This window comes from Microcaecilia unicolor, chromosome 7 (assembly GCF_901765095.1).
Source record: "Microcaecilia unicolor chromosome 7, aMicUni1.1, whole genome shotgun sequence".
NCBI lineage: Eukaryota > Metazoa > Chordata > Amphibia > Gymnophiona > Siphonopidae > Microcaecilia > Microcaecilia unicolor.
In genome coordinates, this window is record NC_044037.1 from 206,190,779 (window position 1) to 206,217,649 (window position 26,871).

General features: G+C 40.5%; 1 protein-coding gene across 3 annotated transcripts in view; it reads right to left on the reverse strand.

Moving 5' to 3' along the window:
• Positions 1 to 26,871, reverse strand: part of GLS (glutaminase) — a 256,417-nt gene that overhangs the window by 43,709 nt on the left and 185,837 nt on the right. Inside the window, exons 14-15 of one of the 3 annotated variants that reach the window (XM_030208974.1) lie at positions 22,931 to 23,023; positions 15,983 to 18,121 (exon numbers count right to left, since the gene is read on the reverse strand). In XM_030208974.1, coding sequence (XP_030064834.1) covers positions 17,975 to 18,121; positions 22,931 to 23,023 — 240 coding nt within the window. In that variant the 3' untranslated portion in view covers positions 15,983 to 17,974. Of the gene's footprint in view, positions 1 to 15,982; positions 18,122 to 22,926; positions 23,024 to 26,871 lie in introns of those variants that run through there. The other 2 variants (XM_030208976.1, XM_030208975.1) reach the window with 2 other exon arrangements.

The following is a 26,871-nucleotide window of genomic DNA, read 5'->3' on the forward strand; positions in this document are numbered from 1 at the left end:
TTTAGATGTTTTTCTATGAAGTCCATCACAAACACATTCAAATCACAAAGGGGAATGTCAGGGGTGTGTTAAGGACGGGATCTGGGCATTCCTAACACTTGGACATTTTTCTGCCATAATGGAACACAAAAAAATCCAGGGCTATAAGTTGGACATTTTGGTCTAGACCTGTTTTAATGAATAAGCCACAAAAAAGTGCCCTACATAACCAGATAACCACTGAAGGGAATCAAGGATGACCTCCCTTACTCCTTCAGTGGTCACTAACCCCCCTCCCACACTCCAAAAATATGATTTAAAACATTACTTAGCCACCTCTATGCCAGCCTCAGATGTTAAGAGCAGCATGCAGGTCCCTGGAGTAATCAAGTGGTGGGTACAGTGCACAGCAGACAGGTGGACCCAGGCCCATACCTCCCCCTACCTGTTACACTTGTGGTGGAAACTGTGAGCCCTCCAAAACACACCAGAAACCCACTGTACCCACATATAGGTACCTTCATCCCTAAGGGATACTGTAGGGGGTAGTGGGTTTGGGGGGAGTAATGGTGAGATGTGCACCTGGGAGCATTTATTTGAAGTCCACTGCGGTGCCCCCTAGGGTGCTCCATTGCTCTCCTGGGATGTCTGTGTAGCCAGTCGACTAAGAATGCTGGCTCCTCCTACATTCCAATGGCTTGATTTTGTGTGTTTTTCACTTGGACATATTTTTGTTTTTGAAAATGGATCAGAGAGATAAACGCAAAGCACAAACACATCTAGCAAATAGCCATTTTCAAAAAAAACAAAAAAGACAGACATTTTTCTGGTTTGAAAATGGCTATATTTCCCACTTGACTTTAGCATAACGTCCAAAGTTGGACTTGGATGTCATATCAAAAATGCCTCCTCTATGTAATTTTCTAAATCTAAATGTTTTGAAAATATGCTTCCACATAACTTTGTAAGTCTAAGTGCTTTGAAAAAAATGCCTCCATGTGTGCCCCAAGGACTGATTTGTGAACGGCTGGTCAAGTAGGTGTCACTGTTGAATAATGGCTGAGAACTTTTCCTCACTAGGGGCTGTAATATTTGCCAACATCCCCAGTTCCAGCTAGCCAGGTAGACTATCCAAGATAGCAGAATAGGGTGATGCTTAAAGAATAGAAAAAATAAATATGCTGATTTTCAAAGGTCTTACCCCCTAGAACTGTTCCACTTAGCTAAAAATGTTTGCCAAAAAAAGTTTGAACCTTTTATTTGAATTTCTATAGGTAGCTCAATCATCTCAAAGTTGACGAAAATAAAATTTATTAACCAAAATGCCGAAACAAATGTGTTTTATTAATCAGTTCTGTATAAATTATGCAACATTCTCAAACATTTTGCCACACACAAGTCTATAATGCAGCAATGCTATAGAAAAGGAACAAAATTAGAGTAGCCCTTCCAATGTCAGTTTCTTGCTAACTGGATAAACCTGCTGGTACTACTCAGTAAGATGCAATAAGAACTGAAGTTGCGACTTGTCTTCTGTCATGAGGTTTCTGTGTTCTTGAATGAGAGCAACACCGCATTCAGCATGATCACTCAACATTATAATGGCACACACTATCTCCACAGCCTGCTGGAAGTCTTCCCATGATTCCTACATATCAGGGTCTACATTGAGAAATGCATCTGGAAGCTCCATCATATAAAACAATGTCTTAGATTTGATTGAGACAAACTCTTCAAAGTTCTTGTCCCTGAATGATTCTAGGTCCACAGTAATTTGTTTGGTATGACCCTGCTCAACGCCATCCTCATTTTTCATGGCACTGACCATCGGCCTCCATTGTCGAAATATTTACTTGGCTGTCCAACAGGGCCAGCCCAACTAGTTCTGGTGAGAAATACCACGTGTTTGGAAAACTTCCATGATGTAGCCTTTGATATTGTAGAGTTGATTGGTGAGTAGTTCAGAACTGATTTCAGCAGCAGAAAGTCATTGTACAGAGCATTTGCTGCGAGCGGAGCCATTATCCAAGTCTTCACATAGACACATACCGCAAACACACACGTCCTGTAGTCCCTTTTCCTCTTTCAGTGTCAGAGAGACTTGGCCTCAAAATATCCAGATCTTGAGAGAATAAAATCACGTTCGACATCCAGCGAGCACGGCGCATGGCTCCAGGTGCCATGAATCACGACTCATCTTGCTGGTACAACTCCAAGAAAACAGCAAACATTTCCAAGAATTCCCTGTAGTCATTTCTTGGCTGGCTATTTTCCATATGTCTAATTGCAAACTCAATAGTGCTCTCTGTAATGTCTTGCACTAATGCAGATACAGTGGAGGAGTAGCCTAGTGGTTAGTGCAGCGGACTTTGATCCTGGGGAACTGAGTTCAATTCCCACTGCAGCTCCTTGTGACTCTGGGCAAGTCACTTAACCCTCCATTGCCCCTGGTACAAAATAAGTACCTGAATATATGTAAACCGCTTTGAATGTAGTTGCAAAAACCTCAGAAAGGCGGTATATCGAGTCCCATTTTCCTCCCTTTCCTGTTTCATATTTCTATTGATCAACAAATGGCCAGTATTATTTAAAGCGCTTGAAGGGAGAAGTTACATGTTTAATTTGTTGTTGCACTGTTGTTTACATCATACTGACAGCCTAATTTGGTTTGCTTAACAGGGTTTAAAAAGGTTTGGATAATTTCCTAAAAAAGTCCATAAGCCATTATAAAGATGGACTTGAGAAAATCCACTGCTTATTTCTAGGAAAGCAGAGTAAAAGGAGGACACATGTCCCGCCCCCTTTCACACCCTCACTCCGCTCCCTGTCACATTTTCCCCTCCCCCCTGTCACACACCCCGTCACTCCCCCTCCCCTTACCTTACTACTGCCCTGGTGGTCTAGTGACCTCTTTCCTGCCCGGAGCACTGCCCTGCATGCATCCTTCCTGTTCGTGATCTCGGCGCTGATTCAAAATGGCCACCTAGAGTTGAAGTCTCACGAGGTCACTTCAACTCTCGGCGGCCATTTTGAATCGGCGCCAAGATCACGAACAGGAAGGATGCATGCAGGGCAGCGCTCCAGGCAGGCAAGAGGGGGCTCTTTCCTGCCCCAAAGGCGGAAAAGGTCACTAGAACACTAGGGCAGCAGTAAGGGGAGGGGAGGCTAGCAATCTGCCCATTTGTCTGGATTTCTGGACAAACGGGAAGGCTGGTGGGCGGGTCGTCCAGATTGGCAAAACCCGCCCAGTTGCCCAGACATGTCCGGGTAAATCCGGACATATGGTAACCCTAACTACAGTTGACAAATATTTTTCTGCCCCAAATTTGGGCAATTCAGTCCCTAGAGGCTTTAAGTCTATGATACTTCTTCCTCTTGTTTCTAGAGATGAAAGTTTCCCTTGTAATCATATACCTTAAATCCAAGCACTAGATGTCACAATTACACAATGACTAGGACTCCCATCCTCTGGGGTTGTGAGTACTGTCTCTGCAGCCTCCCTATCAGGCCCAAGGAGTTGAACCAAAGTCTCCTTGTTTACCAATACATACCATTATCACAGAGCCAACAGACTGACTCAGACCTGTTATAAGGGCCCTTTTACAAAGGCGTGTGCAGCATGCATCAAATCGGCATTACCGTCTGGCTAGAACATGTGCTTAGTGGTAATTCTGAGTTTTGTGCGTGCTGAAAACCCACAGTAGAAAATAATTTTCTATTTTCTACTGTGGGGGCTTTCCCCGCGGTAATCGGCAGTTGGTGCACACTAGACAGTTACCGCACAGGTAACGTGTGAGCCTTTACCACTAAGTCAATGGGTGGTGTTAAGGACTCCGGCCGTAGATAGATGCACACTGGTTTTCATTTTGCCACACGTTCATTTCCTGCCCCCCCCCCCCAAAAAAAAGAACCCCCCATTTTTCTAGACACAATGGAGAAATGGTCCCACGTGACCACACTACTGCAGGCCACTTTTTGGCATTCCTTTGTAAAAGGGCCCCATAGTGCTTTAATAAACCCTTTTACTATTTACAGCAACTTGGTAAGAAGCAGACAAGTCATGAATGAGCCGATAAGGACATAGTGTACAATTTAGTGCTTGGCAATAAAGCAATCTTATCTAGAGAGAGAAACAGCAAACACATCCATGTCTATTCCCATCCTTTTATTACCCCACACAAAAAGGCCTTTTCTAAATATAATGACAAAAACAAATCCCTTCCCCTTACACAATAGTTTGGTAAGAAAGATTTGAAAAAGATTTCCATCTTCACCTATTAAACTGACTGCAGAAAAGTATTCTAAACATTTCTTCCTACCATAATTATGATGCTGCATGGATTTACAAAGTTAAATAGTAACCTGTAAAGTAAAAGAATAATCGGAAAAAAACCCCAAACTAAACAAGGTAAATTACTCTACAGATATACCAATAAGTCATATGCATTCAAATTGACTGTTAAAAAATCTGTCTTGCAAGATAAAACTGGATGCACTCACCTAGCCCCGATTGTTTGTAGGTTCCAAACACAAAAAAAGGGATGCAACAAAACTGATCGATTAAAGTTATATTTCCTAACTAGCTTCCCACAAACCACTCAACAGTTATGACTCTCAGGTGACCCATAATGAATATGCATAGGAGTTTGCAAGACTTACCTGCTTCCTACCAAACAGCTCTAAATGTGTAAGAGGAATATTGGTTATCCATTTCAGTAAGACTGTTATCCTCAGAGAGCAGCAAAAGAAAGTAATGAACACTTATGCTTCTCTTCTACTACCTATTTGCATATTGTATCATGTACATGACTAGGCAACTACCTAGGGTGTTGGTGTGTGCATGTGTGGTGATATGTGTATTTGGAACAGCTTGGGTGCACATGACAACCTTTCCCTCTGCTGCTGTCCCCCCATCCTCCTGCATGGGTCCTGTAAATTCAGGCTTGAGTTGAAGCTCTGCCTTGTCCTCTACTCCATTCCCCCAGGCAGATTTCCTGTTGGATGGAGACGGGACAAGGAAGTACTTCAGTGCAGGCCTCTACTTAGAAGGCCCATACAGTGCTCATTCTTTGTTTGGGGCTGCCCTGCAGACCCCTTAGTGGGCCAGGGAGGATAGAGACGAGGTAATGGCCACCTTGAGGTGAGTAGGTAGAGAGGAGATGCTGATCACCTGGAGGTTGCTGAGCTATAAAAGTGTGTGTGTGGTAGGCAGTGGCATAGCCAGATAGCCAATTTTGGATGGGCCTGAGCCCAAAGAAGGTGGACACAATATTTTCTCTGCCTTGCTCTACCTCAACCGCAAAATATAAATACATTAGCTAATAAGAATCCTCAAGCTCTGTCAGCTAAAGACTTTCTCTGAAGGTGGCCAGAACTACCTTTTACCAAGCTTGGCAGGCAGCAGCAACGTCCCTAAGCCACTAATGCTAGCACCCTATGCATGCTTAGCTGTCAGTGACTCAAGGATGCTGTCGCTGACGGCAGAGCTTGGTAGAAGGAAGTTCTGGCCGTCTTTGGAGGAATTCCTCAGCAGGGGAGGCTTGGGATCCCTACCAGCTATACAGCAAGGGTCAGAACTAGTGTTAGACATGCTAGGGCCTCCCCTCCCTCCAATTTCCCCACCTGCCATTACTGTCACACTGACAGACCCTCACCAAATATAGAACAAATCAGAAATAATATTTAGAGAAAAATTGAACTGGGAACACCAAAAAGTTAAATTTAGCATGTACTGCAACACTGGAGTAAAAAACAGAAATGCATTTTCTTTCTACTGAACACAATACAAACACATTTGCTATGCAGATTTTCCAAAGCCAACATATTCCATTTAAAACATTCAAAATAAATAGCTTTTTTCTACCTTTGTGGTCTGGACATTGTATTTTTCCATCATGTTGGTTGCAGTTTCTCTTCTGCTTTTTTGTCTGTCTTCTAATTCTCTTTCAAGCAATTGCTGTCCATTTGTCTTTTTTACCTTCACTACACCTGCTACTGACAGTTTTTTTTTTAAGCTCTCTTTTTTTTTCTTTCTGCCTGTCAACTCAATTTCACCCTCTCACTGTTCTCCTTTTTAGTTTACAGCTACCTATCAGAATTCCATCTTCATCTATCACCCACTAGCTTTTCCATTCCCCATCTCACTCTTTCCCCAGCCCTCCATTCCCTTTCATTACCTTTGTAATCACTACCTTTTCATTCATTTCCTTCCTTCCTCCCCCTCCTGGCCTCTCCCACATGGGTCAACCATTCCCAGCATCTGCTCCCTCTTTCTCCCCTCCCCACTCTTGTAGCCTTACATCCCTCTGTCCCTCCTAGAATAATGCCCTCTCCCCCATCTTGCAACATTTCTCCCTCTCTCTTCCCTCACTCCTACTGTCCGGCATCTCTCCATCACTCCTTTCTGCTCCTGGACCAAACATCTCCTCCTTTCTCCCCTCTCAATCTCCTGTGTATCTGTCTCCCTTTCATCCATCCCCAGGTCCAACATATTTCCCCCTCTCCACCATCTCTCCCTCTCCTGTTCATGTGTCCAACACTTCTCATCCCCCTCCCCCATGCAGCATTCTTTCCCTTCCTGTGCAATGTCCAATATTTCTGCCTCTCTCCCCCTCCCTTCCTTGTGCCCCATCCAACATTTTTTGCTTTCCCCTACACCATCTCTTCATCCACCCCAGCAACGTCCAACATTTCACCATCTCCCCCTCCTCACCACCCCATGTCCCATTCTCTCCTTCCCCATTACCCCTATGTCCAATATTTCTCCCTATCCTCTCCACAACCATATGCAAGATTTTTTCCTGTGTCACACAATACTCTCTTGCCCCTCCTCACCTCGTGCCCTCCCCATGCAGCATCTTTTTCAGAAGACCTCCCCCCAACTCTCCCTCTCACTTCAAATGGGGCAGCACCCTTAACAGCGCTGGTATTGGAGGAAAAAGGCTGAGCTCCCACAATCCTGCATCTGCCTCCCTCTCTCTCAGCGGCAGCGATTCCTACATGCTGCTTACTGCCGCTAACCTGGAAGCAACTCCTCTGCCACATCCTGCCCCAGGAGAAACAAGAAGTTGTGACAAAGGGGGCGGGACGCAACAGAGGAGATGCTTCTGAGTTGGCGACAGTAGGCAGTATGTGGGAATTGTTACTGCTGAGAGGGAGGCAGATGCAGGATCATGGGAGCTCAGCCTGCTCCCATTACCGTGCTGATAAAGGTGCTCTGCTCTTAAGGGTGCTCCACTCCTGGGTGGGCCTAAGCCCCTGGTGGTGGGGAATGGTGGAAGATTAATCTATGGTGTCCAATACCCTGATTATTTATCCTTTGGAGTGGAGGAGTAGCCTAGTGTTTAGTGCAGCATTGTGATCCTGGGGAACTGGGTTCGATTCCCACTGCAGCTCTTTGTGACTCTGAGCAACTCACTTAAACCTCCATTGCCCCAGATGCAAATAAGTACCTGTATATACTATGTAAACCGCTTTGAATGTAGTTGCAAAAACCACAGAAATGTGGTATATCAAGTCCCACTTCCCTTTCCTTTAAGAATTTTGTACTGTCACTACATCCCATCACCACTACCATTAAAAATATAGTAACCTTTTGTTGATCTGCGGTGTGATTTACTGTAATTTTCAATGTGCTGTACTGGTTACTGTATACTGATATTTAACAGCTGTACTGTCAGTTATGAAATAAAATTAAAAGAATCAGAATTCAAGATAATTTCACTGGCAGCAGACTAATAAATTTAGATACTTTATGGATGCAACATGGTAATTTTATAACTATCCACATCGGTAAAACGGTATGTGCATAATTTTAAACACTGACTTTGTACAATTTTCAATAGAAACACACACACATATTTACTTAGAATGTGCATAAGCTGGCGGGTATAACGGTGCATGGGTACTTCATAAATTTTAGAGCATATGTACAAGTGTGCAACTTCAAATCCTGCACCCTAGAACACTTTCTTCTACAGCAGCTGGAAGTACATACCTACTTTTACCCTCTGAATACCAAGATGGTACACTTAAGCTTGCCACCATATTAATTGCAGAGGACTTGGGGACATACCTGTTCCACCTTACTACTTTAAAAATGTACTGAAATACTTCACTAATTGATCCCATGGTTCAGAGCACATAAAATTTAAGGCCCTGTTTACTATGGGTGCTTATAGCGTTTAGCGCATGCTATAAACGCTAGCACATCTTAGTAAACAGGGCCCTTAGTAATTATGACAATTAATGTATATCCAATTCTTCCAAAAGAAGTGTTGGATATGCATATTACTGTGGAGTCCTAATTAATGGTTCCCTGGGCTATTGAGGCTAGTTTATAAAGTATATGATATATATCAGTATTGTGCAATTTCTCACAGAGTGTATAGCAAGAGTGCATTCATTAGTTTTTTTGATATATGTTTAGTGCACTCTAGACAATTGAAGATATTTCCATATTACTACTATTAAAAAAAACACACACACTGGCTGCACTACAGGGGGAAAATACTGGTTATGTCTTCTAATTACGGCCTTTTGACCTCTCTTCACTTTTAAATGTTTACAAGTGTTTAAGACCTGCTTTGATAGGTAGAACAAAAAAAAATCAGTTTTGAGGAAATTAAAATGTAAAATGCATGTTCAAGAAAGGGACAAACAATTAGGGATCAAAATTAAAATTTATTTACACAAAACAAAAATAAATGCATAAATAACAGGATGCAAAACAGAAAATGTTTAGAATTTGCTCAAATGATATACAAATATACATGCTGAAACAGTTGTAGAAAGCAATTACATTTCAAATGAGGTTTTGGATATGACAACAAAAGGAAAAACATACTAATATTTCTTTAAAAAAAAAAAGCATGGATGGTAAGAAACAGAAATTGCTCAATATAGATTCATATAACACTTTCCGGTAATTTACTATGGAGTGTCTGAAATAGAATTACAAACATATTAATTGATTTTATATTTCAAAATAACTCGGTTAAGCCTTTGGTTAAAATCTTACATCCTGAATCATAAAATAAGCCCCCTTTAAGGCAGATATTAGAAAACAATTTATATACTAACCCTCCTGGTTTACTAAGCCACTTAGTAAACAGGGTGATAAGACTATTGCGATTATATACTTTTTGAACCTTAATCCCGCTCAAATTTACCCAAATGTTGACATAACTAAGGGGCTCTTTTTACTAAAAGGCGATAGCATGGGGAACAGGCTTCAGCAGAACACATTAAAGCATTTTTCCAATATTCTGCCTGTTTTTGTGCGCTAAACATGTAAACTTTTTTTTAAAATATTTTTTTTTGCAGAGGGGGCATACAATGGGAAGAGAGTAGGCTTTCCCGCACTATCCTGCTAACAGGTTTTGATTAGTGTGCATTAACCAGATTAACACAGACAATGCAGGAGCACTCAGCACCTCCAAAATAGGAGGTGTTAAGTGCTCCTGCGTGTAGCGTGCTAATGACATTAGTGCACAACCCATAGATTAAAAAAATTAAAATCCCTAAAAATGTGCCATGTTAAATGTGGGCTTAGTGCACAGGAAAATCCTATGCTAACACACATTTATGTCCAGATTTCAGCGCACTTTTAGTAAAAAGGGTCCCCTAAACTGACAAACCTTTAAATAAGCTAGCATTTTAAAATAAAAAGGAATTTTACAATTTTCAAAGATAATATACATTTCATAAATGCATCTGTTAAACAACTGTACAAACACTAATAAAAATAAAAAGGGGAAGAGGCTGGGTTAAGCAAGAAAGAAATGAAGTGTGTGTCACAAACCAAAGGGGGGGGGGGGGGGGAACCACACACAAGAGGGCACTTTAAAAGGATACAATACTTTAAGGGGCTCTTTTACTAAAGTGTGGCAAGCAGCGATCTGGTACTACTGCTGGGCTACTGCAGGTGCCTGTCCCTACTGTGCGCATTTCCAGCGCTAAAAAAATGCTTTACATTTTTTAGCACTAGGGGCTTACCTGGTGGTAATCGGGTAGCTCCGCATGCTGCTCAGTTACCACCAGGTTAGCGCAGGAGCCCTTACCACCTCCTAAACAGGTGACGATAAAGGCTCCCCTGGAAAATGGCCAAGCAGCAACCACATGACCATTTCCTTAAAAAAAAAAAAAAAAAAAGCCTTTTACCCGCTGTGGTAAACGGGGCCTTGGTGCACAGCAAAACCGCGTGCTGACACCACAATTGGGGTCCTTTTACCACAGTTTGGTAAAAGGACCCCTAAATTAATTTTTAAAAAAGAATAAACATGATCATATAAAACCAGTTGGGCATGTTTTGGTATATGTTGTCAGAATCATAGAAATTCTGTGGTATGTTGTTCAGGTTCCTGCATGGATCCTTTTGACCATGCACTCACAGGATTATCCTTGGTTTTTAAGGAAGTTAACATGTCTCATTTGTTTTGCAAAAATATACTATCATACCCCCACAATACATATATTTTTTTAAACTACAGTTATATAATACAGATTTTTTTAACCCCTGAGGCAGGCATAAGTGTAAACAACGCCATCTATCAGGTTTTAATGTGATTAAATTTATAATTTTCAATTTTTTTTATTTAATATATTTTCTTCTCAGTGCTTTTTTTTTTTTGTTAGTTTTGGTGCAAACTCTTATCTAATATACAAATTACTTACACTACATCTAGGGCCCATAAACTGGTTTCTAAAAGGCCTATAAACTACACAAAACCTTGCTAAACATACATATACAAAGAAAAACTGAAAACAAGAACTTATTAGACTGAGGTTTTATCATCCCAAAAACTACACTTTTAGGGGATAATTTTATAAAGCATTTTCTGCATTACAGCACATTTTTAAGTGCAGAAAATGGCTCTTATAAAATTGTGAAGGTGCATTAAAGTAGGTGACAAAGATAGCACCTGCTTTTACATGATACATATGCATGTGTGTCCCGAGGGGTCCACTTGTGATGCTAGTAGGTAGTTTATAAACTACATGTACAGTTTAAGCAATTTGTGTCTGCTTCCGAGGTGAATATTTGTGCACTAATGGAGATAGATCTGGGTGCCTCTTTTCTAAAGACCACTGAACAAACAATGGGTAAAATCGATGTCAATATAGTTATTAATCAATAAGTCCCCTACATTAAATAACTATGTAAATAATAATCATATAAATCTTTATCAAAAAATTAATTTCAAAATAGTTCCCCCATCATTTGCTAAAAACCTATATTAGACACAGCATTACTACATGCCCAACTATCCCGTCCCATAACAATGCATACAAAAACCAATCATAGCCCCCTAAACACAGGATGCTTTCAAAGATGTTCCCAAATATATGTCCCAAACCTTCAGTTTAAGTAGGTCAAGCAAAAGCAATCGTCATTCAAAGCGGTCCCATATAGCAGCAACCGTTTAAAGTTCAAAGCCAGCAAATGTAAGTCATCTGTAAAAGTTAGTTAGTCACAAAGCAAAGCTTGCAAGTGTAGATGCACCAAGGCACAGGAAAGCTGTCATGCTGCATCCCCCTCTATCAAGTTCTGTTCACACAAGTGTGTTGTTTACTGTATAATATACTCTCAAGACCCGACCATGTTTCACATTCCACGTCCTCAGGGGTCGAGACTAAAATACTGTTGTAAACATAAGGGAACCTCACACTCCCACATCTAAAAACCTTTTAAACCAATATCATACCTAGTAATTGCAAACCAATATCATCAGACATTAGGCAGTAAGAGCACCATCAACACCGCTCCCTGGCATGAAGTTGGCTAGTAAAAACGCCAATGCATGCACATAGAGAAGTGGACGGATTTCCAGTGGATAAATCTCCCACCCTTAAACAACTGACCAATCTACTTCCCTGTTGAGTTCGTAAGGCTCAACAGTTCTCCACTGAAAAAAGAAACACTGTTCTTTACGAATAAGTAACAGCGAAATATTCCTACCCTGAGGGGAGTGCAACTGATACAAAACAAAAAAAAATTAAGTCCAACAAGTGGTGAAGTGCAGACATCAAATGATTCACCAATGGAGCCTCCATTCGCTGAACCTGTAAATAACTGAGGTGTTGGGCTATTCTAAATTTGATCTTTCTCCTGGTCTGTCCTATATACCAGAGGTAACCTGTGCCTTGGTGCATCTACATTTGCAAGCTTTGTTTTGTGACTGAGCAACTTTTACAGATGAGTTACATTTGCTGGCTTTGAACTTTAGGCAGTTGCCGCTATATGAGACCGTTCTGTATGAAGATTGCTTTTGCTTGGACTGCTTAAACTGAGGGTTTGGGACATATATTTGTGAACTTGAAGGTGTCCTGTGTTTAGGGGGCTAAGATTGTTATTTTGTATGCATTGTTATGGGATGGGATAACTTGGGTGTGTAGTAATGCTGTGCCTAATATAGGTCTTTAACAAAATGATGGGAGAACTATTTGAAAATAATTTTTTGATAATAAAGATTTATATGATTGTTATTTACATAGGGGCTCTTTTACAGGGCGGTGGAGGCAGTAAGCCCAACATGGGCTTACCGCTCGCTCTTCTGGGACTACTGCCGGCCCAACGCGACTGCTGGTGGTAGTCCCACACAGAGTGTGTGCTATTTCCAAGGGAAAAAGAAAGCCCCTGGAAATGGCTTGCGCAGCGATAATTTGACAGTAATCAGGCATCACCGTGCACTGCCCAGTTACCATCAGGTTAGCGCAAATGGGTGGCAATAAGGGCTCCTTGCTGCATGGCCAAACAGTAAGAACTTTCTTATTGAATGGTCGTGTGTGTCTGGAGGCTTTTCTTAACCCGCAGCAGTAAAAAGGGCCCTGGCAAGCAGGAAAAAGGGCCACCGTCACTAGTGTAGGGCCCTTTTCTCCACAGCTTGGTAAAAGGACCCCATAGTTATTTAATGTAGGGGTTTTTCTAAAGACCAGGGATACACACAGCCTGTCGGAGTTTCAGTATACCCATAAGGAATATGCACAAGATATATTTGCATACAATGGAGGCAGTGCATGCAGATCTATCTTGTGCATATTCATTATAGGTATTCTGAAAATCTGACTGGCTGGGTTGAGAATCCCTGCTATACAGACACCTGTTGTCTCTACAAAAATAATGCCTCTTCCTAAATTTTTTATAGCTGTCTTGCTATAAAATTGCATCCATATTGGAATAAATGTGCAATAATATGGGAGCAATTTTGAAAAAGGTCACCTATTTATATATACATGTACCATCTCCTGTCCAATAGTACCTAAATTTTTATACTGTGGTCATATGATTGAATCCCACTAGAACAGGGGTTCTGATCCCAGTCAGGCTTTCAGGATATCCACAATGAATATGCATGAGAAAAGTTTGCATGCATATTAATAAGCAGGTTATAAATGAAATAAAGTAAATAAATTGTAAGTATCCTGAAAACCTGACTGGTCAAGAACTGGATTGAGAACCACTGAACTAGAACAATGTTTTTGTAATAACATTTGTTCCAACAGAATTAGAATCTGTTGTCACCCAATGGTTGTTCACATATGTCCCACTAGAATGAACTGCTAGCTTCTAACATAGTCACAGAAAACTACTAGCTTCATGCCTAGGTGTGCTTATTCTAGGTCAGTGCTTCCCAAATCTGGTCCTAGGGGCACCCATCCAGTCAGGTTTTCAGGATATCCACAACGATTAACTGAGTACTGTGTGTGGTCCCAGTCACAGTATCCCCAAAAAAGATACAGTGAAACTAGAAGAGGTACAGACAAAGGTGACCAAATTGATAAAAGGGATGGAACAGCTCCCCTATGAAGAAAGGCTAACCATGATAGGGCTCTTCAACTTGGAAATGAAATGACTGACGGGCAACATGAAAAAGGTCTATACAATCATGAGCAGAGTTGAACAGGTAAATGCAGATCAGCTGCTCACTCTTCCAGAAAGCACAAAAACCAGGGGACATTCCAAAAAGTTACTAAGTAGCCCAGGAGGAGTGGCGGACTCTGGTCCTGGGGAACTGAGGAACTGAGTTCGATTCCCACTTCAGGCACAGGCAGCTCCTTGTGACTCTGGGCAAGTCACTTAACCCTCCATTGCCCCATGTAAGCCACATTGAGCCTGCCATGAGTGGGAAAGCGCAGGGTACAAATGTAACAAAAAAATAAATCTTTTCATTCAATGTGCAATTAAGCTCTGGAATTGGTTTTGCCAAAATATATTGGAACATACAATGTAAATGGGTTTACAAAAAAAAATGCCAAAAAACCTAGTTTAGACAAGTTCCTGAAGGAAATCCATAAATTACTACTAACCAGATAGGTTTGGAGAAACTACAAGTACTGGTCTGAAGGATGAAGTGAAGGTAGCTCTGTCTTGCTTATCTGAGGAAGCACTGGAACTGCTATCCCATGCCTGCTGCAAGTAGCCCCCCCCCCCCTAGTGATCATACTTTCTTAGCCGAGGAACCTTGCTCTGCAGTGTGTCTGCGTGCCTTAAAAACAGCTCGGGGGGGGGGGGGGGGGGCAGCGTTTCTGCTTTCAGTGGTATTGAAATCCATGCCATCCTTACTGGGCAAGGATTTAGTATGCCTGATGCCTATTCTTTCTATAACTAAGAAGCACTGTAGGACCCTTTGGGACAATATATACATGCAAGTCTATAGGGGAGCAGTGCATATCTGATCAGGCTAAGAGGATGAAAATAGCTAGGGTACACTAGAAGCATGTGTGAGTGCTGGCTCTCACGCACATGCCCAGTAAAGCCTTCTATAGACTTCTGGGCTTTGGGGGAGCAAACTTTCATTACTCCATTTATATCTTTATACATTGGTTATCTGAAAGAACCCATATTGGAGTTCAAAGTTTTGTGTTTTGTTTACAAAATCTTAAATGGAACGAGTCTGATTTACCTGGCTAATTTACCTTGGGTTTTTTTTCCCCTCCCAAAATGGACCAGGCAGACAGCTGAACTTAGACCTGTCAATATTTTCATGAATCCAAGTATCATCTACTCATAAGAAATTATTCACAGCTATTGCCCCACAATTGTGGAATTCTCTCCCTGTAGAATTAAGGCTAGAATATTATTATTTGTTTTTGTAAATTATTTAAAACCTTGGTTTTCAGAAAGTATAGTTTATGATCTGTATTTTTATGTAATGCTTGTTGCTGTTTCTGTATTTTTAGCTGTGTTCTAACACCCATCTAGAGCTCCTGGTACTTAATGGTATATAAAAATTATGTATTACTATTACTGGAAGCTGTCAGATGTCAAAGACCGATGTGGAGTAACTATTCCCCCCCCCCATGCTCTAACATTTTCCCACTTAGGCAGAAGATATTAGGTTGAGTTTGTGAAAACCTAACTTCTAGAACGGCAGAGATCTTTCTGCTTTCTATACCTTCCTTCAAACAACACTTTAGTACTCTCCAGAAAGAAGTTCAAAAGTGCTTGCTTTAATGGACAAATCTGGCATACAGCTTCTACAAGCCTAAAACTTTATTAAGCATCAATATAGGGTTGTATTATAGTTGTATTTAACCTCTGACAAAAATTCTCATATATGTGGGGGTGTGGATAGCAAATGCTGGAAAACATGAAGCAAATTAGCTCTCATATCATGTTTTCCAGGATTGACAAACCATATGTAGCTTTATCTTAGACATTACTATTGTGCTTAATCCTGGACCAACAGGTGCTTTATTTTGTAGAAAAGTGAAGGTCATAGCCATATTCTGCACATAGCCAAGAACTTTCTAAACATCTGCTGTTGAAAGGTTGCCAAAAATGTATTTTGCTGCCAGTTTTCTTTAATACCAAAGAGTCTGGGTATTATGGAAAAAGCACCAATTAAAGACAAACCTCATATGTACACGTACAGGAGAATTTCATTGCAAAATGTTTATTAGTAGGAAAACATATATAAAAAGGACTGAGAAGTCAATATGGGAATGGCTGTGCAAACAACTATGTGCCAGCATTAGCAGCATGTGCATTTAACACGTTTTCCTCTCTTATGTATAACTTTGGTGTCAGGATAGGTTATGTTGTGATTATATGGCATACACCATCTTTATATTTAATACTTGTAAAGACTTAACACAATTACTGTTTCAGTTAAAAAAAAATATACTGTACTAAAACAGGATACTAGCATATAACCCACTTAGGCCAGGATTTCATGCATACCTTTGAACCTCTGCAATTGCAGATTTTTGCATTATCTTCAACAAATGAAGTATTTATAGTATTATGGCGATTTAAGCCATGACAGACATACTTCTTTCACTCTGCCCCCTGTGCACATGCACCAAGCCATGAATGGCTTATAGGGACCATCACAAGCATGACAGTTTTTAATAGAAGGTCCTAATTGGAGAGAGGCTGCCAGCACCACCTTGGCCATTCCAAGGCAATGGAGGGTTAAATCACTTGCCTGATGGCACAAGGAGTGCCCTGAGATTTAATGCTTAGCACTCCCGTTTCCAGCTCACTGCTCTGATGGTTAAGCTACTTCTCTGCCTTTAAAGGTGCAATTATTTTCTCCTTTGTCTGCTCTCATGCTATACTCTGGAACCAAGATGCATTACTAGCTCTCTGCAGGAAAGGATTGTGCTATACATTTAGATTAACATACAAACAACACAACTAATATGTTCCTAAGGCACTTGTGGAAATAAATCATGTATCTGATGATCCTTATAGCATGAGGAACTCCTCCCTTTGGGAAAATTCTTACAAGACAGATCTTGGAGGTAGGATGTACAATAGTTCCAGAACACGCATGCAGTTTTTGCATTATAACAACTACAGCACCGATCAAAGAATTGCTGTAACATCTGGAAATACTTGTTTGTGCTCTTTCAATTATCTACCTACCTTGACATGGGAAAAATGATAGTCTGTTAAAAGGATTTCTGAATTGTACAAACATGTTTTGATATGAGAAATGTTCTCTAAGACAGAGACTATATTCAGGAATTCAACTACATTTGCTATCCTTTTTTAAAAAGGGATAGGGTGCATTTATTTTGTGCAATAAATAAGGCACTTGTTTACCAATACTAGTTTTTCTCCTTGGTGAGAAAATCCACTGTTTTTTGTTTTTTTTTTGCTGCCAAGACAACTACTTTTTTTTATGTAAAAGAGTTAAATACACAATTGTTTACTTTCCTAATGGCACTGAATGTGAGGCTTTTCACCCCCCCTGTGCTTAACTCCTTATAATGTCTTCACTAGATATAGAAATTATAGAATACAAGTCAAACCACAGGGCAACAAGGCTCTGCAGAAATACTGCCTCAGCAGGGCTTTTTTTTTTTTGTGAAGCCATCAAATATATCCAACTAGTTTTGGTTTGTCCCTGTGAAAAGTTCCACCATTTTTTTTAAGCCATCAGTTACTTTTTAAACATTGCTGGTGGCTAGTGTATATTCCATATACTAGTTTCTGTCTTTAATTAGCAGCAACTTGGAATACTGCTTTTCTATTAGCTAATCGGGCTGACATTATGCTACAGTGACAAGTTCCCCTTTTACCCTCCCAAAAAGATTACTTAATATACCTTAAGTTTAGAGAGAGAAATGTAATGAAATGAATATAAGATAGCTAATGGATCAAGGCCTCCAGCAAGACTGAAATTTACAATTCAGAAAACCTGTTGCTAAGACCTGCTGCATCATAGCTCCTACAGTAAGTATCCCTTTCTGAATTAAGTGCTTAAAACGCTGACACCATATATCCAAATATCTTGCCCCACAGGATAACTGCAGTTTTGCATTTCAGAAACAGTTCTGACATACGAGCTTGCAAATCAGGTTTCTGGCATGATAGCAAGGTATACAGTCAAGAATATACATATATATATGTTTGCTCTATATCCAAAACACCAAAATTGCAAAATTCAGAGAAAATAAATAGCTCATAACAACAGTTTCAAAAGAAACTATGGATGCTTAAGAACACACTGTAGAACACGTTCTGTAACAAGAGCCCATTTCTTTAGGTTCTCTCTCCCCGACTTTCCATTCTATACACTACGGTTGTGGAGGTGTCCTCATGTGACTCAGGTGACACTTTTTTCCATACTGTCTCTTTTAGAGCAAGCTCTTGCTGCAGACTTTCATAGTCCATTGGTCCAAAGGAATGCTGGTTATTCAAGCAATATATATAATTTATTAGCTTAAGTGAGCAAATAAAAGGACTGGATTCTTACTTGTACTGTCAAACAATCAATCTACAGAGCATTTCATCTAGCACAAACCAGAAGTGTTATTTCACTGACATCCACACATTTTACTGAAGAATTCTGTTTACATTGGTATTCTGGCCACAACTCAGGCCTCTTAAAACTGCACATACAAAATGTATGCTGTTGCTGGTGGGGGGGGGGGGGGGGGGGGGGGGGGGAGAATACATATGCAAACAGAATGATAACCTATGTACACTCATGTTTACTCACGCCAGTTCCCTAAGCCCTCCTAGATTAGTTGACCTTTAAGTCCTTACTGCCATTAATTTTTAAGTTCCTCTTAACAGCAGTAATTTTCCAAAGCCATTTATGCATGTAAAACGAAGATACTTACCTGTAGCAGGTATTCTTCGAGGACAGCAGGCTTCATATTCTCACAAGTGGGCGAAGCCGATTTGCATCGCCCAGTCCAGCTTTTGTCACAGTAAAAAAGAGAGAGCTTTGTGGAGCACAAGCTGCGCTGCAACGCGCATACGCAAGTGCCTTCCCGCCTGTTGCGCAAACGCGGTCTCCTCAGCTTAATAATACAGCAAAAAATAAAGTAAAAATAACCAAGGAGAAAACTCCAAGAGGACATGGGCGGGATTGTGAGAATATGCAGCCTGCTGTCCTTGGAGAATACCTGCTACATTTTCACTTTCTCCGAGGACAAGCAGGCTTCTATCTTCCCACAAGTGGGGAATCCCTAGCATCCAGGCTCACCGAAAACAACAAACATTGGTCAATTGGGCCTCTTAACCGTGAGGACATAACATAGATTAACCTGAAACTATATAGAATCTGAATGAGGGTACAGCCTGGAACAGAATAAAACGGGTCTAGGAGGGTGAAGTTGGATTCTAGACCCCAAACACATTCTGCAACACCGACTGCCCAAACCGACTGATGTGTCAGGTATCCTGCTCAAGGCAGTAGTGTGATGTGAATGTGTGGATTGAAGACCACATCGCAGCCTTGCAAATTTCTTCAGTGGAGGCTGACCTCAAGTGGGCTACCGACGCAGTCATAGCTCAGACATTACCCTCCAAGGCCAGCCCAGCTTGGTCCATAAGTGAAGGAAATGCAATCTGCCAGCCAAATTGAAATGGTGCGTTTCCTGATGGCAACCCCCATCCTGTTGGAATCAAAAACAAAAAGCTGGGCAGACTGTCTGTGGGGCCTTGTCCACTCCATGTAGTAGGCCAACGTTCTCTTGCAATTCAAGGTGTGCAAACTGCTTTTGAGAGGATAGGCATAAAATTGGGAAAAGAATGTTGGAAAGACAACTGACTGATTCAGATGGAACTCTGACACCACCTTCAGTAGGATATTAGGGTGCGTGTGGAGGACTACTCTGTTGTGATGAAACTTAGTATAAAGTGCATCCACTACTAAGGCCTGAAGCTCACTGACCCTATGAGCTGAAGTAACAGCCACCAAGAAAAAGATCTTCCAGGTCAAATACTTCAGATGACAGGATTTCAGTGGCTCAAAAGGAGCTTTTATCAGCTGGGTGAGAATGACATTGAGATCCCATGACACTGGTGGAGGTTTGACAGGGGGCTTGACAAAAGCAAACCTCTCATGAAATGAACAACTAAAGGCTGTCCAGAGATAGGCTTACCTTCTACACATGGATGATAAACACTAAGGTTAAACCTTACGGTCTTGAGACGAGTCTCTGATAAGTGTAGAAGGTATTCAACCAGGGTCTGCGTAGGGTAAGTAAGGGGATCCAAGACTATGCTCTCACACCAGACAGCAAACCTCATCCATTTAAAAGAGTAACACCTCTTAGTGGAATCTTTCCTGGAAGTCAGCAAGGCTTGGGATACAATCTCCAAAAGACTCAAGGAAGCGAATTCTAGGCTTTCATCATTCAAGCTGTGAAAGCCAGAGACTGGAGGTTGGGATGTAGAAGCGACCCTTGTCCTGTGTGATGAAGGTCGGAAAACACTCCAATCTCCAAGCCACTGGGAGTCTTTGTGGATGTGGACGGAAAAACCTGATCGGCTAAATTAAACGACTTGATGGTGCCTAAAAATGGGCAAGGCACAGAAAAAAGAAAGGGAAATGGGACTTGATATACCACCTTTCTGAGGTTTTTGCAACTACATTCAAAGCGGTTTACATATATTCAGGTACTTATTTTGTACCAGGGGCAATGGAGGGTTAAGTAAGTCACTTAACCCACTTGCCCCTGGTACAAAATAAGTACCTGAGTCACAAGGAGCTGCAGTGGGAATCAAACTCAGTTCCCCAGGATCAAAGTTCACTGCACTAACCACTAGGCTACTCCTCCGACCGAAGTCAAGGCCTAAAAACGGCCCAATGACGACGGGAAAAAAAAAAAAAAAGAGAACTTAAACCTGGGCAAAATATAACTAATGAAAATAAAGGACGGGTTTGAAAAAGGCCCAATAAAGGAGCCACAAGAAAAATTCGCCAAAAGGCACTTAAAAACTCTGAAGAACCGGGTGAGTGAGGCGAGGACAAAAAAAGCGCACCTTCTCCTCACACGGAAGAAAGAGAACTGCGACCCCGTTTCCGTGATGGGTGGGAAGGCACTAGCGCACGCGCGGTGGAGCATGGCTCGCACGCCACAAAGCTCTTTTTTTATTATGGTAAAAGCCGGATAGGGCGACACAGATCAGTGTCACCCACTTGTGAGAAGACTGAAGCCTGCCTGTCCTCAGAGAAAACATGTTTACATATGGAAAATGGCAATTATAAATTGGCTACTTAAGTTATCTGTGCATAGGCATTCCTGGGACTTAGTTTGGGCAGTAACACTCACATGTACTTTATACAATATGCATGATGCACAGAGTATAAGCACATATTTGCACCTGCCTTGGAGCAGGTGTAAACTTGCATGACAACGTTTGTGTGCTATTGAGGATATAACAGCAAAGGAGGTAAACAGAACACTAAGGGCAATTCTATAAAGTAGGCACTAACATTCACATGCGCATTATGCATGTACGTGTTTAGAATACTAGCATATATGCGAGTATGTGCACATCTATATAGGCATATGTCAGCGTGGTGCCTAAGCACTATTCTGCAAGGAGGGTGTACAGAGTGGTGGGACATAGGCAGGCTCTCACTTAAGTTACAGAACATTGTACACTATGTGGTTATCTGTTGCAGTTAGGTGCTAACAATAACATTAGCTCTATGGCTGGCACAATTGCTCGTGCCCAAATGTTAAGTGCCTATATTACGCTACTGTGTGCCCTTCCAGGTGCCCATTTCTACATGCCCTATTATAGAAATGTGCCCTTGATGGGGATATAAAGTACATAGGCACAAAAAGTTACCTTTATAAAAACAGGCATATCTTCAAGAATATTTATAGGCCCCAGGAGAGCCTTTCCTAAAATACCACCAAACTCTGCATGTCCCAACCTGGATTTCTCAATTCTGATCTCTACATTCTATGTAAAATTAGGCTCTTAATTTGTGGTAAACAGATGAGTGATGTACATCTAAATCCAAATTTTACAAAATCAGTTATCAATTGTTACAATCTCATTCATTTTTATGCACCACTCACCACCTTTCAGTACCATGAAACAAGTCCACTAAGATGTCTGTGTGAGTGCCAGTCAAATTTTTATTATCCTACAAAATGGTCATTCTGCCCCCAATGTAGCTGAACTTAAGTTGCCCTTTTAAGACAAGATTTCCTGGAAGTTACAATCTTGAAGTCTTACTCTTCATTCCCATTTCACTAATCTGCTGGTACTGTTACACATTCACTCTCGCCAGGTATTCTCTGTATGACTGGCTAACGAATCATTTACAGAATGAGTATATCATGTAGGGCACACAACACAGTGGTTAGACAAGACAGACATGAATTCAACATGATGACTAGAGAACTAGAATCTCTCTGATGAAAAGACTGGACCCAGCTGTGTTAAAATTGATGGCTTTGGAGACTCCCAAGCTAAGAGAAGAGAACAGCTTTGGAGAATTCTGAAATTTTAACTCTTCTGCACATTCTAATGGATTTGGATACAATATTTATTTACAGTTGATTTGCAAGCAGCAAACTGCAAAATACGATGTGTATTTTAATAGCAAAACTTATTTCATTGCTTATAATAGTAGAGTGATGTGGTAGCCATGTTAGTCCACTTTTAAAGGTAATCAATAGAAAATAAGATACCTTTTTTATTGGATTAACTAAATGCATTTTTTGATTAGCTTTCGTAGGTAACCCTTCTTCTTCAGATCAGAAATACGCAAATGCTGATAACAGTATAAAAAAAATTATCAAAAAATTAAGTTAGTCCAATAAAAAGGTATCATCTTATTTTCTTTTCTATGTTTTATTTCTACTGATTGCTTATAATAAAAGCAGGTTTTAAACACCTTTTCTTTTATTTACTGGACAAAATGGGATCTTCATACAAGATACCCCATCCTATGGACACCTGGCTTGGGAAGTTATCAATCTGAATATGTTTTCCTTACTAAGATATGAATAGTAAATTAACATTTTACAAATGAATTGTTTTTACTGCAGTAGTGCTTGTTATGTTAACACAGGAGTCTTTCTTTGGTTAAGTTAACTACATGAATGCAAATGGACCTTGGATCCATTTGTTGAGTTCCAGAAAGTTACTGTTAAGTACAATTTTTTTTCCCCAGATACAGTATGCTGCAGCATGAACAAAAGGGACACAAAGTCCCAGGAAAGAAAAAAAGTAACTCACCCTCTGATCGCCGCCTTCTCTGCGAGGATCAAGCTTCTTTGCAAAGTGCCTTAAATTATCATAGTTATGGAAATTGCACAATGAAACCAAGTCCTGTGAAAAAATACAATCATCTTCATCTATTCTGTGAATATGAAAAATATTAAATTAAATCATTCGTTCAGAAAAACCATGGCAAAAAAAAAATATCCCGACAACTATGAAAACCAGAAGAGAAGGTTTCATTCTCAGACTACACAACACTAGCACTCTCATCTTACTTAAGCCACCATAATACTAATTAACCTCAACAGCCCGATCCAACCCCTCCCCCTTCCAAAAAAAAAAAAAACTATATGTGATAAAATTCTCTTTCTAGCATGACTGCTATATACGAAGAGGCCACCACTAGAATTTCAATAGGCGTTTTACAAAGTACCTCATGGAGGACTCCAGAGGAAATTGGAGAGTCATGGGATAGCAGGTAATGTCCTATTGTGGATTAAAAACTGGTTAAAAACTAGAAAAGAGAGAGTAGGGTTAAATGGTCAGTATTCTCAATGGAGAAGGGTAGATAATGGGGTTCCCCCAGGGGTCTGTGCTGGGACCGCTGCTTTTTAACATATTTATAAACGATCTAGAGATGGGAGTAACTAGTGAGGTAATTAAATTTGCTGACAACACAAAGTTAATTCAAAGTTGTTAAATCACAAGAGGATTGTAAAAAAATTACAAGAGGACCTTATGAGACTGGAAGACTGGGCATCCAAATGGCAGATGACGTTTAATGTGAGCAAATGCAAAGTGAAGCATATGGGAAAGAGGAACCCGAATTATAGCTACGTAATGCAAGGTTCCACATTAGGAGTCACCGATCAAGAAAGGGATCTAGGCATCGTCGTTCATGATACGTTGAAACTCTCTGCTCAGTGTGCTGCAGCGGCTAAGAAAGCAAATAGAACGTCAGGTATTATTAGAAAAGGAATGGAAAACAAAAATAAGGATGTTATAATGACTTTCTATCGATCCATGGTGCGACCGCACTTCGAATATTGTGTTCAATTCTGGTCGCCGCATCTCAAAAAAAAGATATAATGGAACTAGAGAAGGTACAGAGAAGGTATGGGATGACTTCCCTATGAGGAAAGGCTGAAGCGTCTAGGGCTCTTCAGCTTGGAGAAAAGACGGCTGAGGGGAGATATGATAGAGGTCTATAAAATAATGAGTAGAATGGAATGGATAGACGTGAATCATTTGTTTACTCTTTCCAAAAATAATAGGACTAGGGGGCATGCGATGAAGATACAAAGTAGTACATTTAAAACGTATCAGAGAAAAGTTTTCTTCACTCAACGTGTAATTAAACTCTGGAATTCCTTGCCAGAGAATGTGGTGAAGGCCATTAGCTTAGCAGGGTTTAAAAAAGGTCTGGATAGCTTCCTAAAGGAAAAGACCATAGACTATTATTAAACTGACTTAGGGAAAATCCACTGCTTATTTCTGGGATAAGCAGCACAAAATATATTGAACTTTTTCGGGACCTTACCAGGTATTTGTGACCTGGATTGGCCACTGTTGGAAACAGGATGCTGGAATTGATGGAGAAATGTTGAACCATCAGGCTGAGTGGTGGAAGGAGAGAAATGTTGGACCATTAGGCTGGGTGGTGGAAGGAGAGAAATGCTGGACCACTGGGGGAGAAGGAGAAATGCTGGACCATAATGGAGCCATGGGGAGGGTTCAAGGAGATGAACAAGAGGAGGGCCTCAAGTAAAAATGTGGTAATTGAGAGTAATTGATTTTTCCCCAATCATGTTGGCAATTCTTATGTACTTATGTAACTAGACTTAATTTTTAAAGGAGCTATTAAATCCAAAACTGTAAGAATGCTCTCAGACCAATTGCTCAACAGAGACTCTACAGTTTTATCCTTAGTAATCAAGAAAGAAATTTGCTTCAAAAAAGTATTGGCTTCAGTTTTGTCTCAGGATAATACTTCTTTTCATGACAAGGAAAAGAAGAGCAGTTAAAATTCAGAGTAAAATTACATACAAAATGGAACTGGAATCCATTCACAAAAAGAAAGAGGAGAAAATAGTGGAGACCACCAGATCCAGGGAGTGACCCTTCTCATGTGTTGAGGTGAAAGAAGGAATAAAATGCAACATCTCTAGAAACTGAAGAAATTCCATTACATCCTTATCCATAGTAAAATGTAAATTACAATCACCAAGCAAAAGTGCTGAGGGGAATCTTATACATATATCCAGTACAAATTCATAGAATTGAGAATTCATTTTAGCCCAAAGCCCAAGAGGTCTATTGATTGCAAAATATTGAGTAGAGGAATCTCCACACAATTGGCAGGCTAGCATCTCTAAACCTGATTCTGAGTAGGATTAAAAAAAAAAAAATTTAACAGATAAAAAACCTTTATAAATCATTCCTAGTCCACCACCTCTCTTGGGGCTCCTTTCACAAAGCTGCGGTAGTGATTCCTGGCATGGCAAAATCTTGTAACTAAGTGGACACAGTTCAGATAGAATAGTATCCATATTGCTTGTTAGCCATGACTGTGATTAATGCTATCCCAAAATCTGAATCTATCAAATCGTATAAAATACGTGTTTTATTCACACCGATTTAGCATTAAAGAAAGCACAGTATAGGTATTGAAGATGGCGCTTTAACATAAGGCTGAAAGCAAACTTTATTTAAACCTGATCTATTTACATCTGTCTGCTTCTATAAAAATCCAACAACTGGTAGGACATTTCTCTTTGGAAGTCATCATATAAAAAATATTCTGATTCTCATGTGATCTGAGTAACAGCAATAAAACTCTCTCTACTCCTAGGCACACTGCAAAATATAAAACCTGAAAAAAATCCAAACTCAACATACATATAGCAAATAATACAACAGTAGCACTAATTCCTATGAATCAAACAGCTGAGACCCTACCTTTGAATAAGCAGTGCTACAAATAGTAGGCTGAACCCTAGAACACCAATATAGATACTACTAGTAAAACAAAACAAGTGGGACTGCTATAGATCTCTACACAAAACTACATACAAACAGAATACAGTACACTCTGGTCACAGGCATACCATACCACCCTGGACACAGACCAAAAAAAAGCTACAAAGGAGCCAGCTCTGTGGAGCCACTGGGTGCTGAGCACCTCTAATATTGAACAAGCTCCTTCACTGTATTATGTCGAGCACCCGCAATCATTTTGAATCAATGGCGCCTATGCACAGATAGACCCTCACCAAATATATTTCTAATCTGTGATCTACAAATAAGAAAATAAAAACTGGTAACCCCAAGAAGTAAAATAAAATTGGCATTTACCACAACACTGGAGAGAGAAACAAATTAATTTCCTCTAGTACAGAACACAATACAAAGACATCCACGATGCACAATTCCCAAAACATATTGCAGTTTATAAATTCAGAATAAAAACATGCTTTTTCTATCTCTGAGGTCTGGAGGAGTGGCCTAGTGGTTAGGGTGGTGGACTTTGGTCCTGGGGAACTGAGTTCAATTCCAACTTCAGGCACAGGCAGCTCCTTGTGACTCTGGGCAAGTCACTTAACCCTCCATTGCCCCAGGTACAAATAAGTACCTGTGTACAATATGTAAGCCACATTGAGCCTGCCATGAGTGGGAAAGCGCAGGGTACAAATGTAACAAAAAAAAAAAAAAAATCATGTTGGTCTCAGTGAGTTTCTCTTCTGCTTTCCTGTCGTTTGCTAACTCTCTCCAGTGGCTGTTGTCCATTCATTCTTTCTCCTTGCTCCTCCTGACTTCTATTCCCTCACATCTGTCTCTGAAATACTGGTCTTTCCCTTTTAGCTCTTTCCTCCATTTCTTTTCTGCCTTTGTCTATTCAATCTTCACCCTCTCACTCTCCAGTTCTCCACATCCTTTTTACTTTTCACCTTTCAACT